The following is an 18,456-nucleotide window of genomic DNA, read 5'->3' as shown; positions in this document are numbered from 1 at the left end:
AATAACAGATGGTTGGGACAAATTTAGGAAAGTCGTCTTCTGGAGTAATCATGGCACCAGAATGGATGCTCTTTTTGCCACAAACTTTTTTTTTTGTCTTTTTCAAAGTTGATACCTTTTTTGTGTTATTTACATACACACAACGTGAACGTTGAAGGAAATTCTTACAGATGGGTTCAAGTAATATATTATTGGGTTCAGAATCAATAGGGCAGTGCATAGTACAAAGATATAGAAAGTGCAATTCTTCCTACTAGGCCAGCTGCAGCCATTCTGCAATGTTTCACCATGCATAATGGAAATCAAAAGATCAAGATGGGAAAAACTAAATTCATGTTGTGGATCAATTAATGTACAAATACTGCTGAACTAAGTACATAAAATGTGGCATCGAGGTTAAATAATAAAATCACTTGTATACTGTTTTATATATATATATATATATATATATATATATATATATATATATATATAAAAGCAACTAATCCAAAAAACTAAACAATTTAGCTGCTTGAAATAAAAAGGGAAAGAAAGCACCTGGAATGCACATCCACAAAGCCATCAAAGAGAGCGAGGGCCAAATAAAAGAGGGGTCCAAAATATGTTGTGTCCTCAACCCAAAAACCATAGTTTACTGTAGAAGTAAGTCTTCCACGATAGCAGACGTAGTAACACACAATTAAGGATTGTCAGAGTTGTAACACTAACCTGTTCCAACAGTATGTATCTTTCTGCAACTGTTTATAATTGCAAATACATGTATCAGTTGAATACTTTCAAGCCTATAGCATAGTGAAGGGATCCTTTGGCTGAGTGTCTATACACTTTGTCAATACAACGAGTGTCAAACATGCGGCCCTATATGAACAGTCAATAAAAGCTAATTGACTTCGCAAATATTCTCATGGTCTTTGTTGACAACAGGCATGTGGCATTGACTCCTTAATAGACCTAATAGTCCTAGTTTGTTTAAAATGCACATTGACTTTCTGTGAAGGTATCAGTGAACGACATGGGAGTCTTCAATGTTTTATTATTTTTACTAAGCCACAATAAGGCAACAGAAAATGAAAAAAGGAGCCTTGCCATGTACGTATTTGCATATATAATTTCATATTATGTGATAAATGAATACTTAAGGTAAAAATGTAATATACAGTTACATGTACTATATGCATGGACTACTCAAAGAATACAATAATGTGTTAAATGAACGTTATAAAAAACAGGTATAAATATAAGGCACTCTAAATGCTAAATGATGAAAGTTATGTCTTTGTACCTTGCCCTATTGTATGGAGCAATGACTTAGTCTAAGGGACCCCCTGCTCTTCTATAGAACTACAGACTGTATGAGTGTATCTCACCATGGGAACAACAATGTCATGATGACTAACAAAGTATCCACATGAACCCTATCTATAATACACCTATTTATTGCACAATAAAATATGCACTTAATCAGAATGCGTTTTGTCCTACTGATGTGCATTCCAGTGAAAAATATCTTAATTTCCCCCAAAGTATAGAAATCTAATTGTGGAAGCTTTCATATACAATCCTTTCGTTTTATATATAGCCATAGATTAGGTATTTTATTTCAATATACATATGTTATAGGTTATGCAATTGTATTATTCATATATAATTCATATATAATTTATATATCTCTCATCTTATATACCATAAATATGTATATATCATATCATGTATTTTATCCATCAGGTGCTCATCTTTTACCATCATTCTAACATGGAAGAACTAAGATAATCGGTAGCAGCAACTTCATACTTTGCTCATCCCTGTTGATTCCACGAAGCCCCAGTTTATCGCATGGGTGTAAGTAGGTTATTGTGTATGTGATCATGGACAAATAAGACAAAACTAAAAATCCTGTAACAAAGTCGACATTTGGTAGTGTGAATACAGGACTGCACAAAGTGCAAAAAAAATACAAGAAAAAATAAAGAGCAAGATACCGAAAAGAGCAAAGACTTTCTCTGCATGACGGTACATACATTAGAACAGTTCTACAGCTTAAAAAAATACAACTCGGAAGAACAAAATGAACGATTACGCAAATACTTTGTTTAAATCACTTTGTCGAGTGATGCGTTTAGTTAAAAAAAGGAAATCAAATTTCACACGGTTCAAAATGAAACACATATCAGCTGTATAGTAAAGTACTAAAAAACGAAATCAATAGGTTTTATTTTCATATCTTTAAACATTCCCCCTTCCCCCCAATTATTTAAATGATGAACGTTGTGACAGGAAACGGGGTATATTATTAATTATTACTTTAGCTGTGTCCTGTTTTTCATATTGGACCAAGCACTGGTGTCTTCTTTTTTGATGGGTAGATGTCTCTGTGTAGTTTGATTGTGGAACAGAAATGTCTCTTTACAATGTGCATCGAGTTTTAAGCCATTCTCTGTGCCTCCATTTGCCTCTCCTATGGTTTGTAATATGATGTATTACTTGTCAATGTAATAGTACGTTGTGTTATTTTTTTGTTTATGTTTCTTTCAATTATTTGAACCCAAGACGAATCCTTGAAGCAACAGAAGAAAAAAAATATTCCATAAGATGCTTCAACAGTCAGGATTCCCTCTCTCTTTCCCGTGTCAGGGTGAGTTCCATGGGTTCTAGGAAACACTTGGTCCTCCAGGAATCATCTTTATTAATTTTTTGACATTTTTGTGTCTCACATCCAACACTTAATTGAGTCTTTAGCTAAGAGTTAAGAAGTACTTTCTCAAGCAGGAAATTATGGCTCAGAAAAGAGGCTCGCTGGGGTTGTCCAAGGGCCTTCTGCTTTTCCTCCGGGACAGGGACTCTTACGTAGCATAGTGGTCAAAGCTCCCAAGGTATTCCAAGCCAGCTCTGTAACAGAACTGGTATTGATCCTGAGGAGAAAGGAGAGAAAGAAAATTAGACCTGTCACTATTTTCCAACCAGGTATTATTTCTTTCTTTCTCTGTCTAGCACTCTTTCTTTTTTGTCTCTCCATATGGATGATCTTTAGTTTCACTGGCCATCATTCTCTTTTTCTCTGTCTGCCACTGTCACATTTTCATTTGCTGCTGCTCTGAAATGTGATAAATAAGCTTAGAAAGAAACTTCCTTGATTCACCACAGAGTAAAAGATTCCTGCTTTTACATTTTACATTTTAGTCATTTAGCAGACGCTCTTATCCAGAGCAAATTCCACCCAAAAACTATATTTTGGTATTTGTTTCATTAGTCCATTGTTGACATACAGTAGTCCCATAATGTTTTGGTTGTCAGCAATCAAGTTTTCAAGATATGTAACTTTCAAAATACAGAAATCATCCCTGTATGATGCATTTTGCATCATATGATGCTGCGTTTTGCTACCTGCCTAATAGTTAACAATATATAGTGTGGCAGCTAGGTAGGTAGGTTATGTATCATGCTCGGTTGACCTCCATAAGGTGAGAGGTGTGGAGAGTACAGTTACAGGGCATCTCACCTCTGTCTGCACCATGGCTGGTCTCTGTGTCCGGAGCATTTTCACCGTCTGGAAAATATCCACCACGCCCTCATACCTCATCCGCTCTAATACGATGCTGAGGGTGATGAAGACTCCGGTCCTACCCACGCCCGCACTGCGAGAAAGATGATCAGACACTAAATAAACAGTCTGAGAACCTCCAAGCTGTTGACAACATGACCAGACAAAACCACACATGACCAGACAAAACCACACATGACCAGACAAAACAATGCAGTCAAGACTAGACTGTTATTATTTGTCTTTGTTCTCTAGACTGTTTATATTTATTTTTCCTACCTGCAATGATATGTCAGAGGACTCTGCTGTGGGGTGTCTGGGAGCTAATTTAATGTCTGGATAGATATTTGATCTTATCTTTTATCCTGGTAGGATCAAAGTAAAGCATCACTATTTCCATTGCAAGTCAAGCTAAATCTTTTAAATACCATTAAACCTTGTGGTCTTTTATTGTACTTGCTTACCATACTGTCTGTGTATGACATAAAACTCCATTGAACATAAAATATTATCCTTACCTACAATGGACTGAGATAGGCCCATCTTGCCCAAACTGTTCTTTTGTTTTATGCACTTGGCCGATAAAATCGATGAAGCCCTCTCCCGATTTTGGCACTCCTTGCTCGGGCCAGTCTGTAAACTGAAACTGCCTTACCGTCCGTGACTGTCCATCCTGGAAAAATAGGGAGAGAGAATACAGTGTGCTCACTTGAATGGAACGTCGCGCCAAGATATGGAAAAACGACAAAGTGCAAGTGATGAAGTCAAGGCAACCCGTCTAATGCACTTGACAAACAGGCCAAGTCGGAAGATAGTGAAGGAAAAAAAGGAAAACTGACTATCTCAATATGCCTCAGTAATGACACAGGCTCTTGTGTGCTTTTCTATTGAAGATCCCAGTCGTTAGCATATCAGGGTGCACAGAGGCACACAGTTTTAAGCACCAGACAGGCGTTTGTTACTAAAGATATCTGTCATTTTCACCTGAATGTATTAATATATGAATACTAAAGACACTAAGTCCTTTGATGTGCCTGCGTTCGGTAGGCTCTTGAAATGCCGTCTTTGAGGGTGTGCATTACTTAAGTGATATTGTATCCCCTTGATAAGGGGAAGTAATCCTATTCAGGTCCCAGTGTAACACACACTACAAAGGAGAAGCCTGCACCATTTATCTGTGTAAGCCTTTGATGGAATTAAAAACTCCCAGCGGCTCAAGGCTGCCAGGAGCAGTATTTGTTTTTACACCATTGACACATGTCATAATTCCCTCAAATATATTTCAGCATATATTCATTTTAAATCATCAAGTTTGGTATGAACAGCATATTTGATCTGGGGCCTATATGTTGGCTTGAAGAAAAAAACGGTCAGTAGGAGTCGGCCAACTGACGCTGTAAACAATTTCAGTCTAAGTCTCAATCTGAACCATTAAAATCAAATGGCTCAAAAAATTGTAATGGGTGCCGCTAGTTGTGTCTCTGTTTCTATCATCAAACAGACACAGTTGTTTAAAGACAAAGACTTCAAAGTAGACAGATTTATCCGTTTGACCAAACTCCACAATGTAAACAACGAAACTGATATATTTGGACAAAAACTACAAAGTCTGGAACGCTTTCTAGCACTGTCAAATCTCAATGACTGTTTAGACAGTAAAGGAGGGCTGTATTACAGTACAGTACTTACCCTGGCGTCAGTCACTTTGAACTCTCTCAGGATGTACTGTGGCATGTTGTACTCAGCCATGGGGTCCACCACAAAGTACTGGTATCTGGCCGACCTCTCTGCTGGCCAATACTGGTGGCATTTTTCCTGCAGCGGAGGAAAAACAACAGAAACAAACTTTCAGTGTACTTTGTACGGTACACTGAAATTCCAGCAGAGTGCCTGGATATCTTACAGATTGTGGTTGTACATGCTGTTTACGATGTGTCATTGTTGGTCTGAATTCAATTTATTTTGCATAGTTCAAGAACTACATAGAATAGAGTAGTTGAAGTAGCACAATTGTTATATGTATTGTTAAAGAAGCAGCAACATTTGATTAGCACAGAGACAACATCATTTTGCATAACATACTCTGCCCATTTCTCTGAGCTTTGTTAGCATGACCACGATGGTGGAGTTGTGCTCCCAGAGCATCCTCCAGAAGTCCTCCGTGGTCTCCGCTAGAGGCCCTTGAGTGGCAATATAGGCTTTCTGTTGCCTGTGGACATAAAACAATATGCTCTCTTGAATAACACATGGTAAAAGTGGACTACCATTTGAGTCCCTTATTCAACTATCTTGGTCGACAGAGTTGAAAGCTCACCTGTATCCATCAATGAAACTGGCATTGATGTAGTCGGAGCCCTCCACCCCTCGGATTGGCTGAAGACACACTCGTGTGGACTCGTATGGCATTATGTTCACAAGGCGGTTCTTGAACTTGTTGCAGGGGAGATTGGCACTGATGAATCGCGACGTATGGGCTTTAGTGTTGGCTAAACGCTAGAGAGAGGGAGATAAGAAGCACTGCGGTTAGGTCACTGCTGGCAAACGCTGCTGTCTTCCTTTTATTTCCCTAGTGCCTGGCTTGTGGTTGACATAAAAAACAGGGGGTTTGTCTAATATAAAGACGTAAACGTTATTAATAATCACATGCTACCAAAGTGAGGGGAGGCCTTAGGAGGATTATGTGTTCTCGGCTGCCAAAAATTCTGAACAGAAAAAGGCTACGCTGTTTACTGCATCTACAGTACTTACATATTTAATGTTAACATTAAGTATGTAAGGGGAACCTAGTGGATTATTGTTGCTGCTCAGGTTTGCAGTGCGGGGCACAAAATTGCATTTTGTGATGAACATGAAAATGGATGCTGCGGCAAGCCCGACGTGGACAGGGCAACGGGTAATCTAACCTGTTTCACATCTCTTAGGGGTATCATCATTCATCATTGGCCAAGGGAAGTAGGTGTGTGACAAGCAAGGCAAACAAGCTTTACATACAGCACATATAACACACTGCAGACTGGCTGACTATGACGGGTGGGTGGGTTGGTAGTGGAGCCTGCTCATTGTAAATGCAGGGTGTATGTTCTAAGCCCCCTCTGGCAACTGTCCTAGTCATGGGGGAAAACCGGTGTTTGACATTTTGCTGTAAAACTACCCCTCTTATAACCATAAGGGTGGAACGGAAAGGGGAAAGGGGTAACCAAAGGGGGGGATTTAGTCGGGTTACAATAGGAAGGCTAACTAACTGGAATGGGGGAAACCACAGGCCCCACGCTGTCTCGCTGGGCTAATGGGAATTGGAAAAGTGTCTGTGAGTGGTGGTACTGAGATTGGCCAATCAATGGCGCCAGGTCCAGGATGTGACTTGGAGCTGGGGGAGGGGAGGATGGGGGGCGAGAGGGCTGGGGTTTTTACATAAAAAATATCTAACCACCCTCTAACTTTCGGTAAATACAATATATTTAAGTTTTCTGTAAAACCTCACATGGGAACAGACCAAATTGGACATAAAAAGGGACTAGTGCTTGCTAGTACGTTTTTTTCCTTCTTCTTTTCTTTATGTAGCCAGTTCCTCTTTTGTCTGCATGGGCCTTTGGAACAAAAGCAGGATATGAGCTGGAGCACATTGCTCTTTGGTTAGCATCCAGTCCAATGTCTTTATGTTGGCTGTTTGTCTGTAGCGTGTAATGCTGCTTTATCAGTTTAGCTATTCCTTTTACAATATATTTTTGCAATAAATTGAATGCATACTCATGTAAGCTACTTTTACAACTAGCTTGCGCTGAACTGAATTATTTCCCCTTGAAAATAATTGTAATTTCTGTGTGGATTCTTCCAATTATCGACAAAGAATTTGAAATTAACTTCCATGCCAATAATACAGCACGGACCGGCTTACCTTGAACTCCAGTTCCATGCCTGAGACGTTCTCTCCACCCTCGATCCCAGTCAGCTTCTGGATGTAGGCGTAGAGGTTTCGGGCGGGCACTTCGGTGGTGCCGCAAGTGATGGCCTCCTGGAGCGCATCGTGGATGAACACGTACTGGTCCTCCGTCTGCACCATGTAGTTCCGCTGGGCGCGCATCAGCGTCACGTGGCCGTAGATGTCCACCGTCTTCTCGTGCTTGATGCGCTCCATCATGGCGTCGATCACGATGAAGCAGCCCGTGCGGCCCACCCCGGCACTAAAGACAAAACAAAGATGGCAAACTTGAAATTGGCCCCCTTAAGAGACACAATAGCCTGTGTGCAGCATTGTGGCACCCAAACACACACGGAACAGAGGAAGGGAAACGATCAGTGCTGTGAGGTTGACTTGCTACTGACTCGTTTTGGCAATTGATGACTTCAGCTAAATGTTTTAGTGGCTCATCCATCTTGACAGATGTAAACCACGATGCACCTTTGAGATAATATCTTTGTGAGGAGAAAGTATTATGTATAAACAGATAACAGGCCTAGTTAGAATCAGCATTTCATCTACAGGTGGAAATGATTTATTTTACAACGGTAATTACCTAAAACTACATCTGTGGTTTTCACTCTAACATTTTTGTATTCTGTATCCCGACCTAACATATACCCTTCATACCCCAGTGCACCACTATCTGCTGTGCAAGCCCATTCACCTATGATGAGAATGACTACCCTCCATTGGTGGAGAATGAGTGACAGATCCACGCTGGGAGAGGTGCCCTGCCTCAGTGGTGAGGAGACCTAAGAAGCTCCCTGGCTACACAGGGACCAGACCAGGGGCTAACCCCTTGGCCTCGTTGCTAACCCCTTGACCACAGCAGAGCTGACCGTTTTGGCTTTGAGCGTAAGTGGTGCTGCAGAGGCAGTGGGTGGAGGAGAATGGCTCCGGCTGCAGTGGTCTGGTCTACAGCGTGGCTCTCTGCTGGCACTGCAATGGTGCTATTTTTCTTCTTCATTTTTTTGGACGATGGCATCGCGGAGAGTGTGAACTCCAGTCCGCCTGACAGCTCATGTCTTCCCCAGCCGAGCATTGACAAGACAGTCAGTTGTTGGCTGGCTGCTCTAAAGTAAATAGGTTATTCAACCCATTAAGTCGACATGGCTACGAGGTGTGAGCAACGCTCCCCTGACTCTCTTCCCCTGATAGGCCATTTGTTTTTCATTTATACAGAGAAAAAAAGAAGGGAAAAAAACTAAAGAGGGAGTTAAGATAGTCCCCGGGGCCCAAGTCTGGCTAATGTGCTGTGGTGCAGCAGAGAGGGAATTAAAACGCATACGGGAGTCGTTTGTCGCTGCAAATCATTGTGTGGTTGCGCTTAAAATGGCCGACATTACTTGATTGATTTGGGGACGTGTTTAGATGCAGGCTTTATCGCGACTCTTGAGGTATTACCCAGATGCTCATGGGTGTTGCTGGGCTTTCTGAAAGATTGGTATGTGTGTGTGTGTGTGTGTGTCTGAACCACACGTGATTCTGAAATACTGTGTGTGATATGGGCTCAGGAATATTTGGGGATATGAATCACATCCAGAGTCTAAGGAGCAGCACTCTCCAGAGCACGGCGGGGGGAGAAAACACGACAAGTGCAAGACATTTTCTACCCTGGTCCCAGCTGTTTCCAATCCTTCGCCAATTTAAAGTACAGTCCCAAACGCCAGAGAGTGATGACCTGTGAGCAAGCCATTGACAGAGTGACAGCATCGAGAGATGGGCAGGTGGAGGAAGAAGAGGAGGAGCAGGGGTGACATAGCCACTTGGCTCGCCTCCTCCGTTATCGGCAGAGAGAGAAAGAGAGGCTCTGTACGTTTGGCAGTCATGGGGGATGGTTGGCCCTGATTTGGGGCCTGTTTCTCCCGCTCCCCCCTGCACTAAAGGCCTGACACTGGCTGCTCTGACAGGCGCGGCCAGCTGCTTTGGACGTCAGCAGACATCAGTGTTAGGCTAATGTGTTTTCAATGTTTTTTCAATGTTTTCTCCGAGTTTGGGGAATGGGGAGATTGCACATTGTAAAATACAGCTGCAACTGGACCCGGAGTAGATAAAGCCTGGTCAAAGTAAAAGCAATTACATGTTGGTATGGTTACTGAATCTATTTTGGTCGGGCAACCTCTCAAGATGCCTTTTTACACCCCATTCACCCATTAAACAGACACACAGACCAACCAAACCATTAACTTAAAATTCACCATAACAGTTCAGTGTATGGCTTATAATTGCGACCAGAAGGCTGTGCAATTATTTCCACATTTACAGTGTGTATCAAAATGCTCCACCTCTATTCAAGATTAGTTTTAGTGTATCGGTACTAAATACAATGAGACTGTCTGAATGGCAACGTAGTTACATCAGAGATAAAGTCATACCATAACAAGATTTTGTGTGTTTGTGTGTATACGTGTAAACGTGTGTGTCTATACACCCTCCTGCAGTTTGGTTACATTGTTCTCCACAATCTCAAAAGGAGACACTGGCTGCATCCGAAATGGCACCCTATCCCCTATGGTCCCTGGTCAAAGGTAGTGCATTATATAGTGAATAGGATGCCATTTCAGACACAGCCAATGACAAATTCTTAACCCATCATGTGATGTGTGAGACTAGACCGCAATCTCGCCACTCGAGGAGAAATGGTGGAGAATATTACATTTCACTGTGCGATGAGGCAATAAGGTCATTAAAGACAGACTTCCAAATTCCTTGCAGAAGACTATGTTTATTCCTTCCTCCTCTTCATACGAGACACCACTCTAACGTTACCACTAACATGAACCTCGAACGTCTGTCTGTGCTGTACCTATTGTTCAAGTAGACAGACTATGAATCATACAACAACCTCCAAAGAGTATGTCTGTCGCCCAGACACATTGAAAAAGGGACATTTTTCCTAACTAAATGGTGTCTCTTTAATTATCCCAGCATTGAACCAGTGCTGCTCTTTGAGCGACTCAGAGAGCTGCAGAAAGGGCCGGTGATCCCGGTTACATTCAATCATGTCCATTGTGACTTCTCCCTGTGAGCCCATAACGCCTGAACGGCCCTGGTTCCAATAGGAGCACAACGGTCCGCAACCCCGTGGGTCACAGAGAACAGAATGGAACTGTTGAAACACGGAACCTAGTTTAGTGCTCCGTGGGGGTGGGTGGGAGACTTTTACAATATGCACCCCCCACAAGAAACGATGACCTCACCTCATGAGGAGAGAGAGCGAGAGAGAGAGAGAGAGAGAGCGAGAGAGAGAGCGAGAGAGAGAGAGCGAGAGAGAGAGAGCGAGCGAGAGACAGCGAGAGCGAGAGAGCGAGCGAGAGACAGAGAGAGCGAGCGAGAGACAGGGAGAGAGAGAACACATGGATGTACTTTTAATAATATCCTTCTTCACTGCTCCTCGGAGGGAATGTTGGCTGACGTCCACAGCTGGGTTTGGGAAGTTTTCCACGTATAATATAAAGTGTTCTGTTGAAATATAGGGATAGTTTACTCTGATCCTGTGTTTTAGGACATTTCCATTTTTCTCTGAAGCTTTGTTGAAAGTTTGAGCATCAATGTTGGCCACAGGACTTAAGATGCAATCTCGCATAGGCCTACTTAATGTTACTCTCTAATGAGCTTCAGACTGTAAACTGACAAACTCACATTAGTCAATCATTTTACTAGAGAACTTGGCCATAAAGTGAACTTTTCATGCACTGTGATTGCAATGGGTATATAATACTGTGGGAATCAACATCAAATTGAATAATGATAATATAATGATAATCCAATTTAATTTTTTTGTTTCTCATTATAAAAAACACAATCAAACGCAAAGCCCCAATGCTCCTAATTGCCCTGCACTGCCAGGCTTCAACAGGGAAGCCATTTTTAATGAACAAAAGACATGAAGCACTTTGAAACCAGGCGAGCCAATTTTTTAAACAGAACACCAACCACTTACCCTCACCTCACTGTCTATGACTGTCAAGTTTTTACAAGGCATGTCATCCACAGTAATGTTAAGATGGCTAGCTCGCTATTAAGCATGACATATATACGACCATCGATGGGAAGGTCTGAAGTGGCTAGTAGATGGACAGAGTGAGAGTGACCATGGCTCTCTGTGTGACAGGAATGTCATATCTGGGAGGCTCCTCTACGGTCCCATTCGTAATGTGCACTCTTGAAGCCTGCGTAAATTGGGGTCTCTGTCTGGGCTTGACAACAAAGCAGCTAAATCAATAATAGCACTTGAGACACGGTCGACTTTGGTCAGACATTAATTCTGCTCCTTCCACTCCAGAGGCCATTACAGATTAAATTATTGTATGTGTGTTGTGTGTGTTTGTGTGTCAAATTAATTCTGCTCCTTTGACTCCAGGGGCCATTACAGATGAAATTATTGTATGTGTGTCGTGTGCGTTTGTTTGTGTCGATGAGTGTTTGAGAGAAAGTCTAAGGAAAATATGTTCAACAAACTGTCAAAAGAAATGACACTGATGATACTTGTGTTTGTGTTGTGTGAAAGCTAAAAACAATGTTTTTTGGGGATTGGGTCACACCCACACCTACTTTGATTATGTATTTTGGTCAGTTTGAGTGTTGCAACACTGATTTTTTACAGGGAGCATCGAAAAGGTGTTTTCCTGCAAACAATAGCCTGGCCAGCTAATTAATCAAATACCCTAGGGCCTGTACAATGTAGTTAATTATACGCCACAAAAAAATCATTTTTTTCCCCCTTTACAGCTTTTGTTTAGACTTGCAAATGGTCTGTGATAAACAGCCCGCAATCAACAGCCTTGCGAGATAGAGGGCTTGATGGACCGGCCATCTCACCAACTCTCCTTGCTCATCCTGAAATCTAAGGGTGCGTCCCAATAATATCTCCTTTCTCATGAAGTGTGCACTCGTTCTTCACACAAATCTAAAAGCATTGGATTAGTGGAGGCAGGGCCAGTGGGAGTTCCCCCCATATTTATTAAACCAGTATTTCCTTTCAAATCAATAAAGGAAGTGAACAAGTGTACACTTTGGGAGAGATACGCAGAGATAATTGGAACGTAGCCTTAAGTTAACTTTCTGATGCAATAATTAAAAGGAACAAATGTGGTGGTCTGACAAGGCATAGGGGATGTGGGATTGTGTGAAATGCATTTGTACGGATTTGAAGCTCTACACTTCCTTTATCTGATGCGGTGGCGAGGCATTAAAACACCAATCTGCTGAGTGACATTAATTCCTGCATTCTGGTTCGCTGTAAAAAGTCTGTTTTTTTCAATTTAAACTGATTCTGCGACTAGGTTTAATTAACTCCAGCATGTAGTAATTTGTATTCTTTGGTAATCCCTTTTATTGTCCGTTTTTCAGACATAAGTTTGTATCTTCTTGCTTGCTCTCTCAGTTCCATTTTCTGTCCCCCTCTCTCTCCCTTTAGCTATCTCTCTCTCTGAACACACGCACACACACACACACACACACACACACACACACACACACACACACACACACACACACACACACACACACACACACACACACACACACACACACACACACACACACCAGAGCCTCCTATAACTCCCCAGTCTGAAGAGAGGCAGACAGCTACATTCTCTTTTCACCTCTGTCTGGAGTTTATTCCTTCTTGTCATTGGAAGTGAGAAGTAAGTGCTTTATTTATTGACGTTTTTTGTAATAACCCCGGGGATAAGCTGGATACTCATGGAGCGCTGATGCGTGGATGTTAGTGTGGGGAGGACAGGTGTTTGGGTGTGTCTGTGTGTGTGTGTGTGTGTGTGTGTGTGTGTGTGTGTGTGTGTGTGTGTGTGCGGGAGGGATTAAATTTTTGCCAAGGGCACGGACACCAGTAATCCTTACTCTGTTGTAGTAAATACCTTCAGATTGAGAAGAAAAAAAAACATCCAGCAAAGCTAGTAGGACGACTCCCTCTGGCTCTCAGTCGGTGATATGCAGCCCCTCCTCCTACCCTCCTCCTCTTTCTTCACTCTCTCTCTCTTCCTTGTCTCTTTCTCTTTCCCTCTGTGTTTTTATCTATATCTGTGACAACGCTTGAATGATGAGTAACCAGAAGGCCTAGTCCTTAGCTCGGCAGGCTAACATAGTCTATGATAGTGAAATCATGATATCATGGGAGCCTTGCTTACCTGCAGTGTACCACCATGGGCCCTGCATCTGGGGGGTTACAGGCTTTGACCCGTCTGAGGAAGGCCAGGAACGGAGTTGGGTGCTCGGGTACCCCGTGGTCCGGCCAGGCCGTGAACTGGAACTGCCTCACCTCTCTCTTCTCACTGGAACCATTCTGATAGATAGAGGGGAAGTAGGCTATACATGGGTAGAACACACATTGGGCGACATTTTGAACAGCAGCGATAATACTTCAATACCTTGAGGAGGTGTGGTCCCTCATCTCAACCACACCTACTGGCCCGTGGATAGGGTTATCAGTTTCATTCAGACCCAAATTGGGTGTCTGACTTCCGGGTGAAATAAAGGTTAAATTAATTATGAAGAAATCAAACGTACTTTATAAAGTGCAAAGGTCCTGACACAGTATGTGGCCAGCTCCACCGTGTCCAACAGCGTCACCTGGATGAGGCCGTAGGTCTCCGTCCCTCTAGTGGGCCAGTACTGGTCACATTTCACCTGGGATTGATAGAAAAACGTCACATTAGACAACTGGTTTGGTCACAACTTCTAACTCTCTCTAACCAGTTTCCAATATACAGAGGCATCATTGCACCTACTATTGTTGAGAGGGAACTAATGACCAACTTTGCTTTGCTTGAATTATGAGTCAAATAACCAATATCTGCTATATTTTCAGTGTACAAATAATTAATCTGAGAGGGTCTGTGCCCCCCTTAATTTCAATGGGCAGGACTCCCCTGCTACACATCCCCAACAACTGTTGAATCACAATAACGTTCTGATCCGATCTGATCCTCAATGCTCCATTTCTTCCCTCTAACTCTCCGAATCACTGTCTGAGATAGAATAGACCCTAATAGACATAACTGGCAAATACTCATCCAGCTTCATAAAGGAAAGTCAATGCAAGGCAAACAGGGAAGCGAGGCTGCCAAGTCTTTCCTACGCTGCTGTGCTGACTTGTGTGATTTCACAATGGAGGGAACAGGCCCAGCTAAGACATTCCACTGAAGCCCGACAGTGCTATTTGTTAGCCTGACAGGCTCTATAATTACAATCTTAACCGCAGTTTTCCAATCACATTACAGGCACAGGTTTATTATGATTATAGCGTTTCTGTTGCCCAGCGAACAGCCAATAAAACACTACTTCCATTACAGTATTATCGTTTCGTTGCCAAAGGGAAGCACAGTGAACTCGAAGAGTCCTTATGCAGATGCCTTACCTCATACACTATAACACCCTCATCTTACATACAATGGAAGCTTATATATTGCTGCTGAAACTCAATTGAGACAACTATCTAAAAGATCAATACAGAAGATGGGGGCATTAGTTAGCAACAAAATTAAGCATATTACATCATCAAAATCAAATCAAATCAAATCAAATTTTATTGGTCACATGCGCCGAATACAACAGGTGCAGACATTGCAGTGAAATGCTTACTTACAGCCCTTAACCAACAGTGCATTTATTTTAAACAAAAAAAGTAAGAATAAAACAACAACAACAAAAAGTGTTGAGAAAAAAAGAGCAGAAGTAAAATAAAGTGACAGTAGGGAGGCTATATATACAGTAAAATAAAGTGACAGTAGGGAGGCTATATATACAGGGGGGTACCGTTGCAGAGTCAATGTGCGGGGGCACCGGCTAGTTGAGGTAGTTGAGGTAATATGTACATGTGGGTAGAGTTAAAGTGACTATGCATAAATACTTAACAGAGTAGCAGCAGCGTAAAAAGGATGGGGTGGGGGGGCAGTGCAAATAGTCCGGGTAGCCATGATTAGCTGTTCAGGAGTCTTATGGCTTGGGGGTAGAAGCTGTTGAGAAGTCTTTTGGACCTAGACTTGGCACTCCGGTACCGCTTGCCGGTACCGTGTCAAACATGACGCTAAAGCTTGACAAAGGTCTATGAGGCAGCTTTTGTATGTTTTCACAAAGCTATGAGTCATTCTTATGTGATACTTGATTATCTAAAGCAACTAACAACTAGAACCAGACAATGGTCAAAACATGCACTTGGGTCTACAATATACAGTGCCTTCAGAAAGTATTCATACCCCTTGACTTATTCCACATTTTGTTTTGTTACAGCCTGAATTCAAAATGAATTACATAAATGTTCTATAATGACAAAGTGAAAACATATTTTTCAATTTCTTTGCTAATTTATTGCAAATTAAATACTGAAATATCTCATTTACATAAGTATTCACACCCCTGAGTCAATACTTTGTCAATCACCTTTGGCAGCGATTACAGCTTTGAGTCTTTCTGGGTAAGTCTTTAAGTGTTGATCATTGCTAGACAACCATTTTCAGGTCTTGCTATAGATTTTCAAGTAGATTTAAGTCAAAACTGTAACTCGGGCCACTCAGGAACATTCACTGTCATCTTGGTAAGCAAGGTTATTGTCCTGTTGAAAGGTGAATTAATCTCTCAGTGTCTGGTGAACCAGGTTTTCGTCTAGGATTTTGCCTATGCTTAGCTCCATTCTGTTTTATCCTGAAAAACTCCCCAGTCCTTAACGATTACAAGCATACCCATAACATGATGCAGCCACCACTATGCTTGGAAATATGGAGACAGGTACTCAGTAATGTGTTCTATTGGATTTACCAATATTGCTTTGCCACATTGCTTTGCCACATTTTGTTGCAGTATTAATTTAGTGCCTTGTTGCAAACAGGATGCATGTTTTGGAATATTTTTATTCTGTACAGGCTTATTACTTATTTTCACCCTGTCATTTAGGTTACTATTGTTGAGTAACTACAATGTTGTTGATCCATCCTCAGTTTTCTCCTATCACAGCCATTAAACTCTGTAACTGTTTTAAAGTCACCATTGGCCTCATGGTGAAATCCCTGTGCGGTTTCCTTTCTCTCCGGCAACTGAGTTAGGAAGGACACCTGTATCTTTTTAGTGACTGGTTGTATTAATACACCATTCAAAAGGTGCCCTTATTTGTAAGGCATTGAAAAACCTCCCCAGTTTTTGTGGTTGAATCTGTTCTTGAAATTCACTACTCGACTGAGGGATTTTACAGATAATTGTATGTGTGGGGTACAGAGATGAGGAGGTCATTCAAAAATCATGTTAAACACTATTATTGCACACAGAGTCCATGCAACTTATTATGTGATTTGTTAAGCACATTTTTACTCCTGAACTTATTTAGGCTTGCCATAACAAAGTGGTTCAGCTTTTAATTTTTTTGTAATTTGTAAAAAATCTCGAAAAACATCATTCTACTTTGACATTATGGGGTATTGTATGTAGGCCAGTGACAAAAATCTAAATGTAATCAATTTTAAATTCAGGCTGTAACACAACAAAATGTGGAAAACATAAAGGGGTGTGAATAATTTCTGAAGGCACTGTAAGCTAACGAAGAGTAAAAGCAATCCATTCACAACATCTATTCAGACAGTTCTACCAGGTAATACAGTAAAAATGTAAGGTGGAATACATGGAATTGGTCTCCTCTTGAGAGAGCTTTGTAAACAAGTAGTTAACGATCTTTAGAGGAGGAATCGTGTGAAACTTGTAACTTGTGGAGACCATGCAGTCTTTGTTTCTTTGTGATTTCAAACATACATAAGAGACCTTGCAGTGCCAGAGCCAAAGTGTGTGTCTTTTAACCTTGAAAGAGTGACAGGTGCTGTGTGCTTGGTTCTTGTACCGAGTGACTGACATTTTAGCATTAGCAACAAATTCAGCTATAGCTTAAAGCGGTGCTGCTGGCTAACCTAGTGACCATGCGACTAATTACAATAACAGTATAGCATCACTAATACTAAAAAGAACAAAAGGGAAAGTCATGTTGTGGCAAATAAGTGAGTGAGTGACATCCATTGGAAACAGAATGCAAGATGTCTTGCCTTAGAGAAGAAATATGAGGGCATCTGAAGGAACATGACACAAAACACACACAAAAATAGGAACACAGAATGAAAGGAGGAATGGGGAGATCTAGGAAAATGTTAAATCAGGTATTTGCATCATAGAAGCAAATGGATAGCCATGATGAGTCTTGGGTTGGGCTATGACGTTGCTGTTTCAATGAAGCTTGGAAGTAAACGATGGAAAGTAGGCTAATTAAATTGCACCTAATTTGGAATCTGAAATTATATTCCAGCATGTTTGCTTTACAGACCACATACAATGATATCAAAATGTAGATGCCTGAAGTAGAATATATAACGATGACATAATTCAATTTAGACTTTTTCTACTTTACAAATTCAATGATATGACACGTGTGCCATATATTTAAAATGTACTGTCGTAGAATTACTCCATTTTGTTTCAGCGACCATGACTAATGTCATGGTAGGATAAAATGGACCTGTGTAACAGACCTAGACCTGTGCATGACAATCAAATGCATAATGAATCCCATAGGGCTGATTCCAGATCTGTGCTTACCCTGGATCTCTCCTCCAGTTTGGTCATCATGACGATGTTGGCACTCCGCTGTTCCCAGATCATCCTCCAGAAGTCACCAAACGTCTCGGGCAGCGAGCCCTGCGTGGCGATGTACGCATTCTGCTTCCTGTAGCCGTCGATGTAGTTGGAATTGATGTAATCACTTCCAGGGATACCTGGGAAAGATGAGGGAAAGTGATTAGAATGGATGGTGTCTGGTTGGGGGGGTTTGGAGGGGGGCGAGTGGTGTGTGTGTGTGTACATATGTGTGTGGGGTCTGTATGTGGAGAGTGATTAACTTTGGTTGTATGACAAACAGGGAAAAAATGATGAGCGACACATAACAGTGGCTTTGGCTTTGATTGGGATC

General features: G+C 41.6%; 1 protein-coding gene across 2 annotated transcripts in view; it reads right to left on the bottom strand.

The window, feature by feature from the left end:
• Positions 1 to 516: 516 nt before the first annotated feature.
• LOC311113246 (receptor-type tyrosine-protein phosphatase delta-like) overlaps positions 517 to 18,456 on the bottom strand; it is a 609,241-nt gene continuing 591,301 nt past the window's right edge. For both annotated transcript variants that reach the window (XM_084156451.1, XM_084156452.1), the window contains 10 exons: positions 18,087 to 18,262; positions 14,028 to 14,147; positions 13,649 to 13,803; positions 7,434 to 7,719; positions 5,853 to 6,031; positions 5,621 to 5,747; positions 5,228 to 5,353; positions 4,057 to 4,211; positions 3,497 to 3,632; positions 517 to 2,909 (listed from right to left, as the gene is read on the bottom strand). In XM_084156451.1, coding sequence (XP_084012577.1) covers positions 2,841 to 2,909; positions 3,497 to 3,632; positions 4,057 to 4,211; positions 5,228 to 5,353; positions 5,621 to 5,747; positions 5,853 to 6,031; positions 7,434 to 7,719; positions 13,649 to 13,803; positions 14,028 to 14,147; positions 18,087 to 18,262 — 1,529 coding nt within the window. In that variant the 3' untranslated portion in view covers positions 517 to 2,840. The remainder of the gene's footprint in view (positions 2,910 to 3,496; positions 3,633 to 4,056; positions 4,212 to 5,227; positions 5,354 to 5,620; positions 5,748 to 5,852; positions 6,032 to 7,433; positions 7,720 to 13,648; positions 13,804 to 14,027; positions 14,148 to 18,086; positions 18,263 to 18,456) is intronic.

Source organism: Coregonus lavaretus (assembly GCF_964263955.1).
Source record: "Coregonus lavaretus genome assembly, chromosome: 39".
Lineage (NCBI taxonomy): Eukaryota > Metazoa > Chordata > Actinopteri > Salmoniformes > Salmonidae > Coregonus > Coregonus lavaretus.
This window is presented reverse-complemented; position numbering and strand designations above follow the sequence as displayed.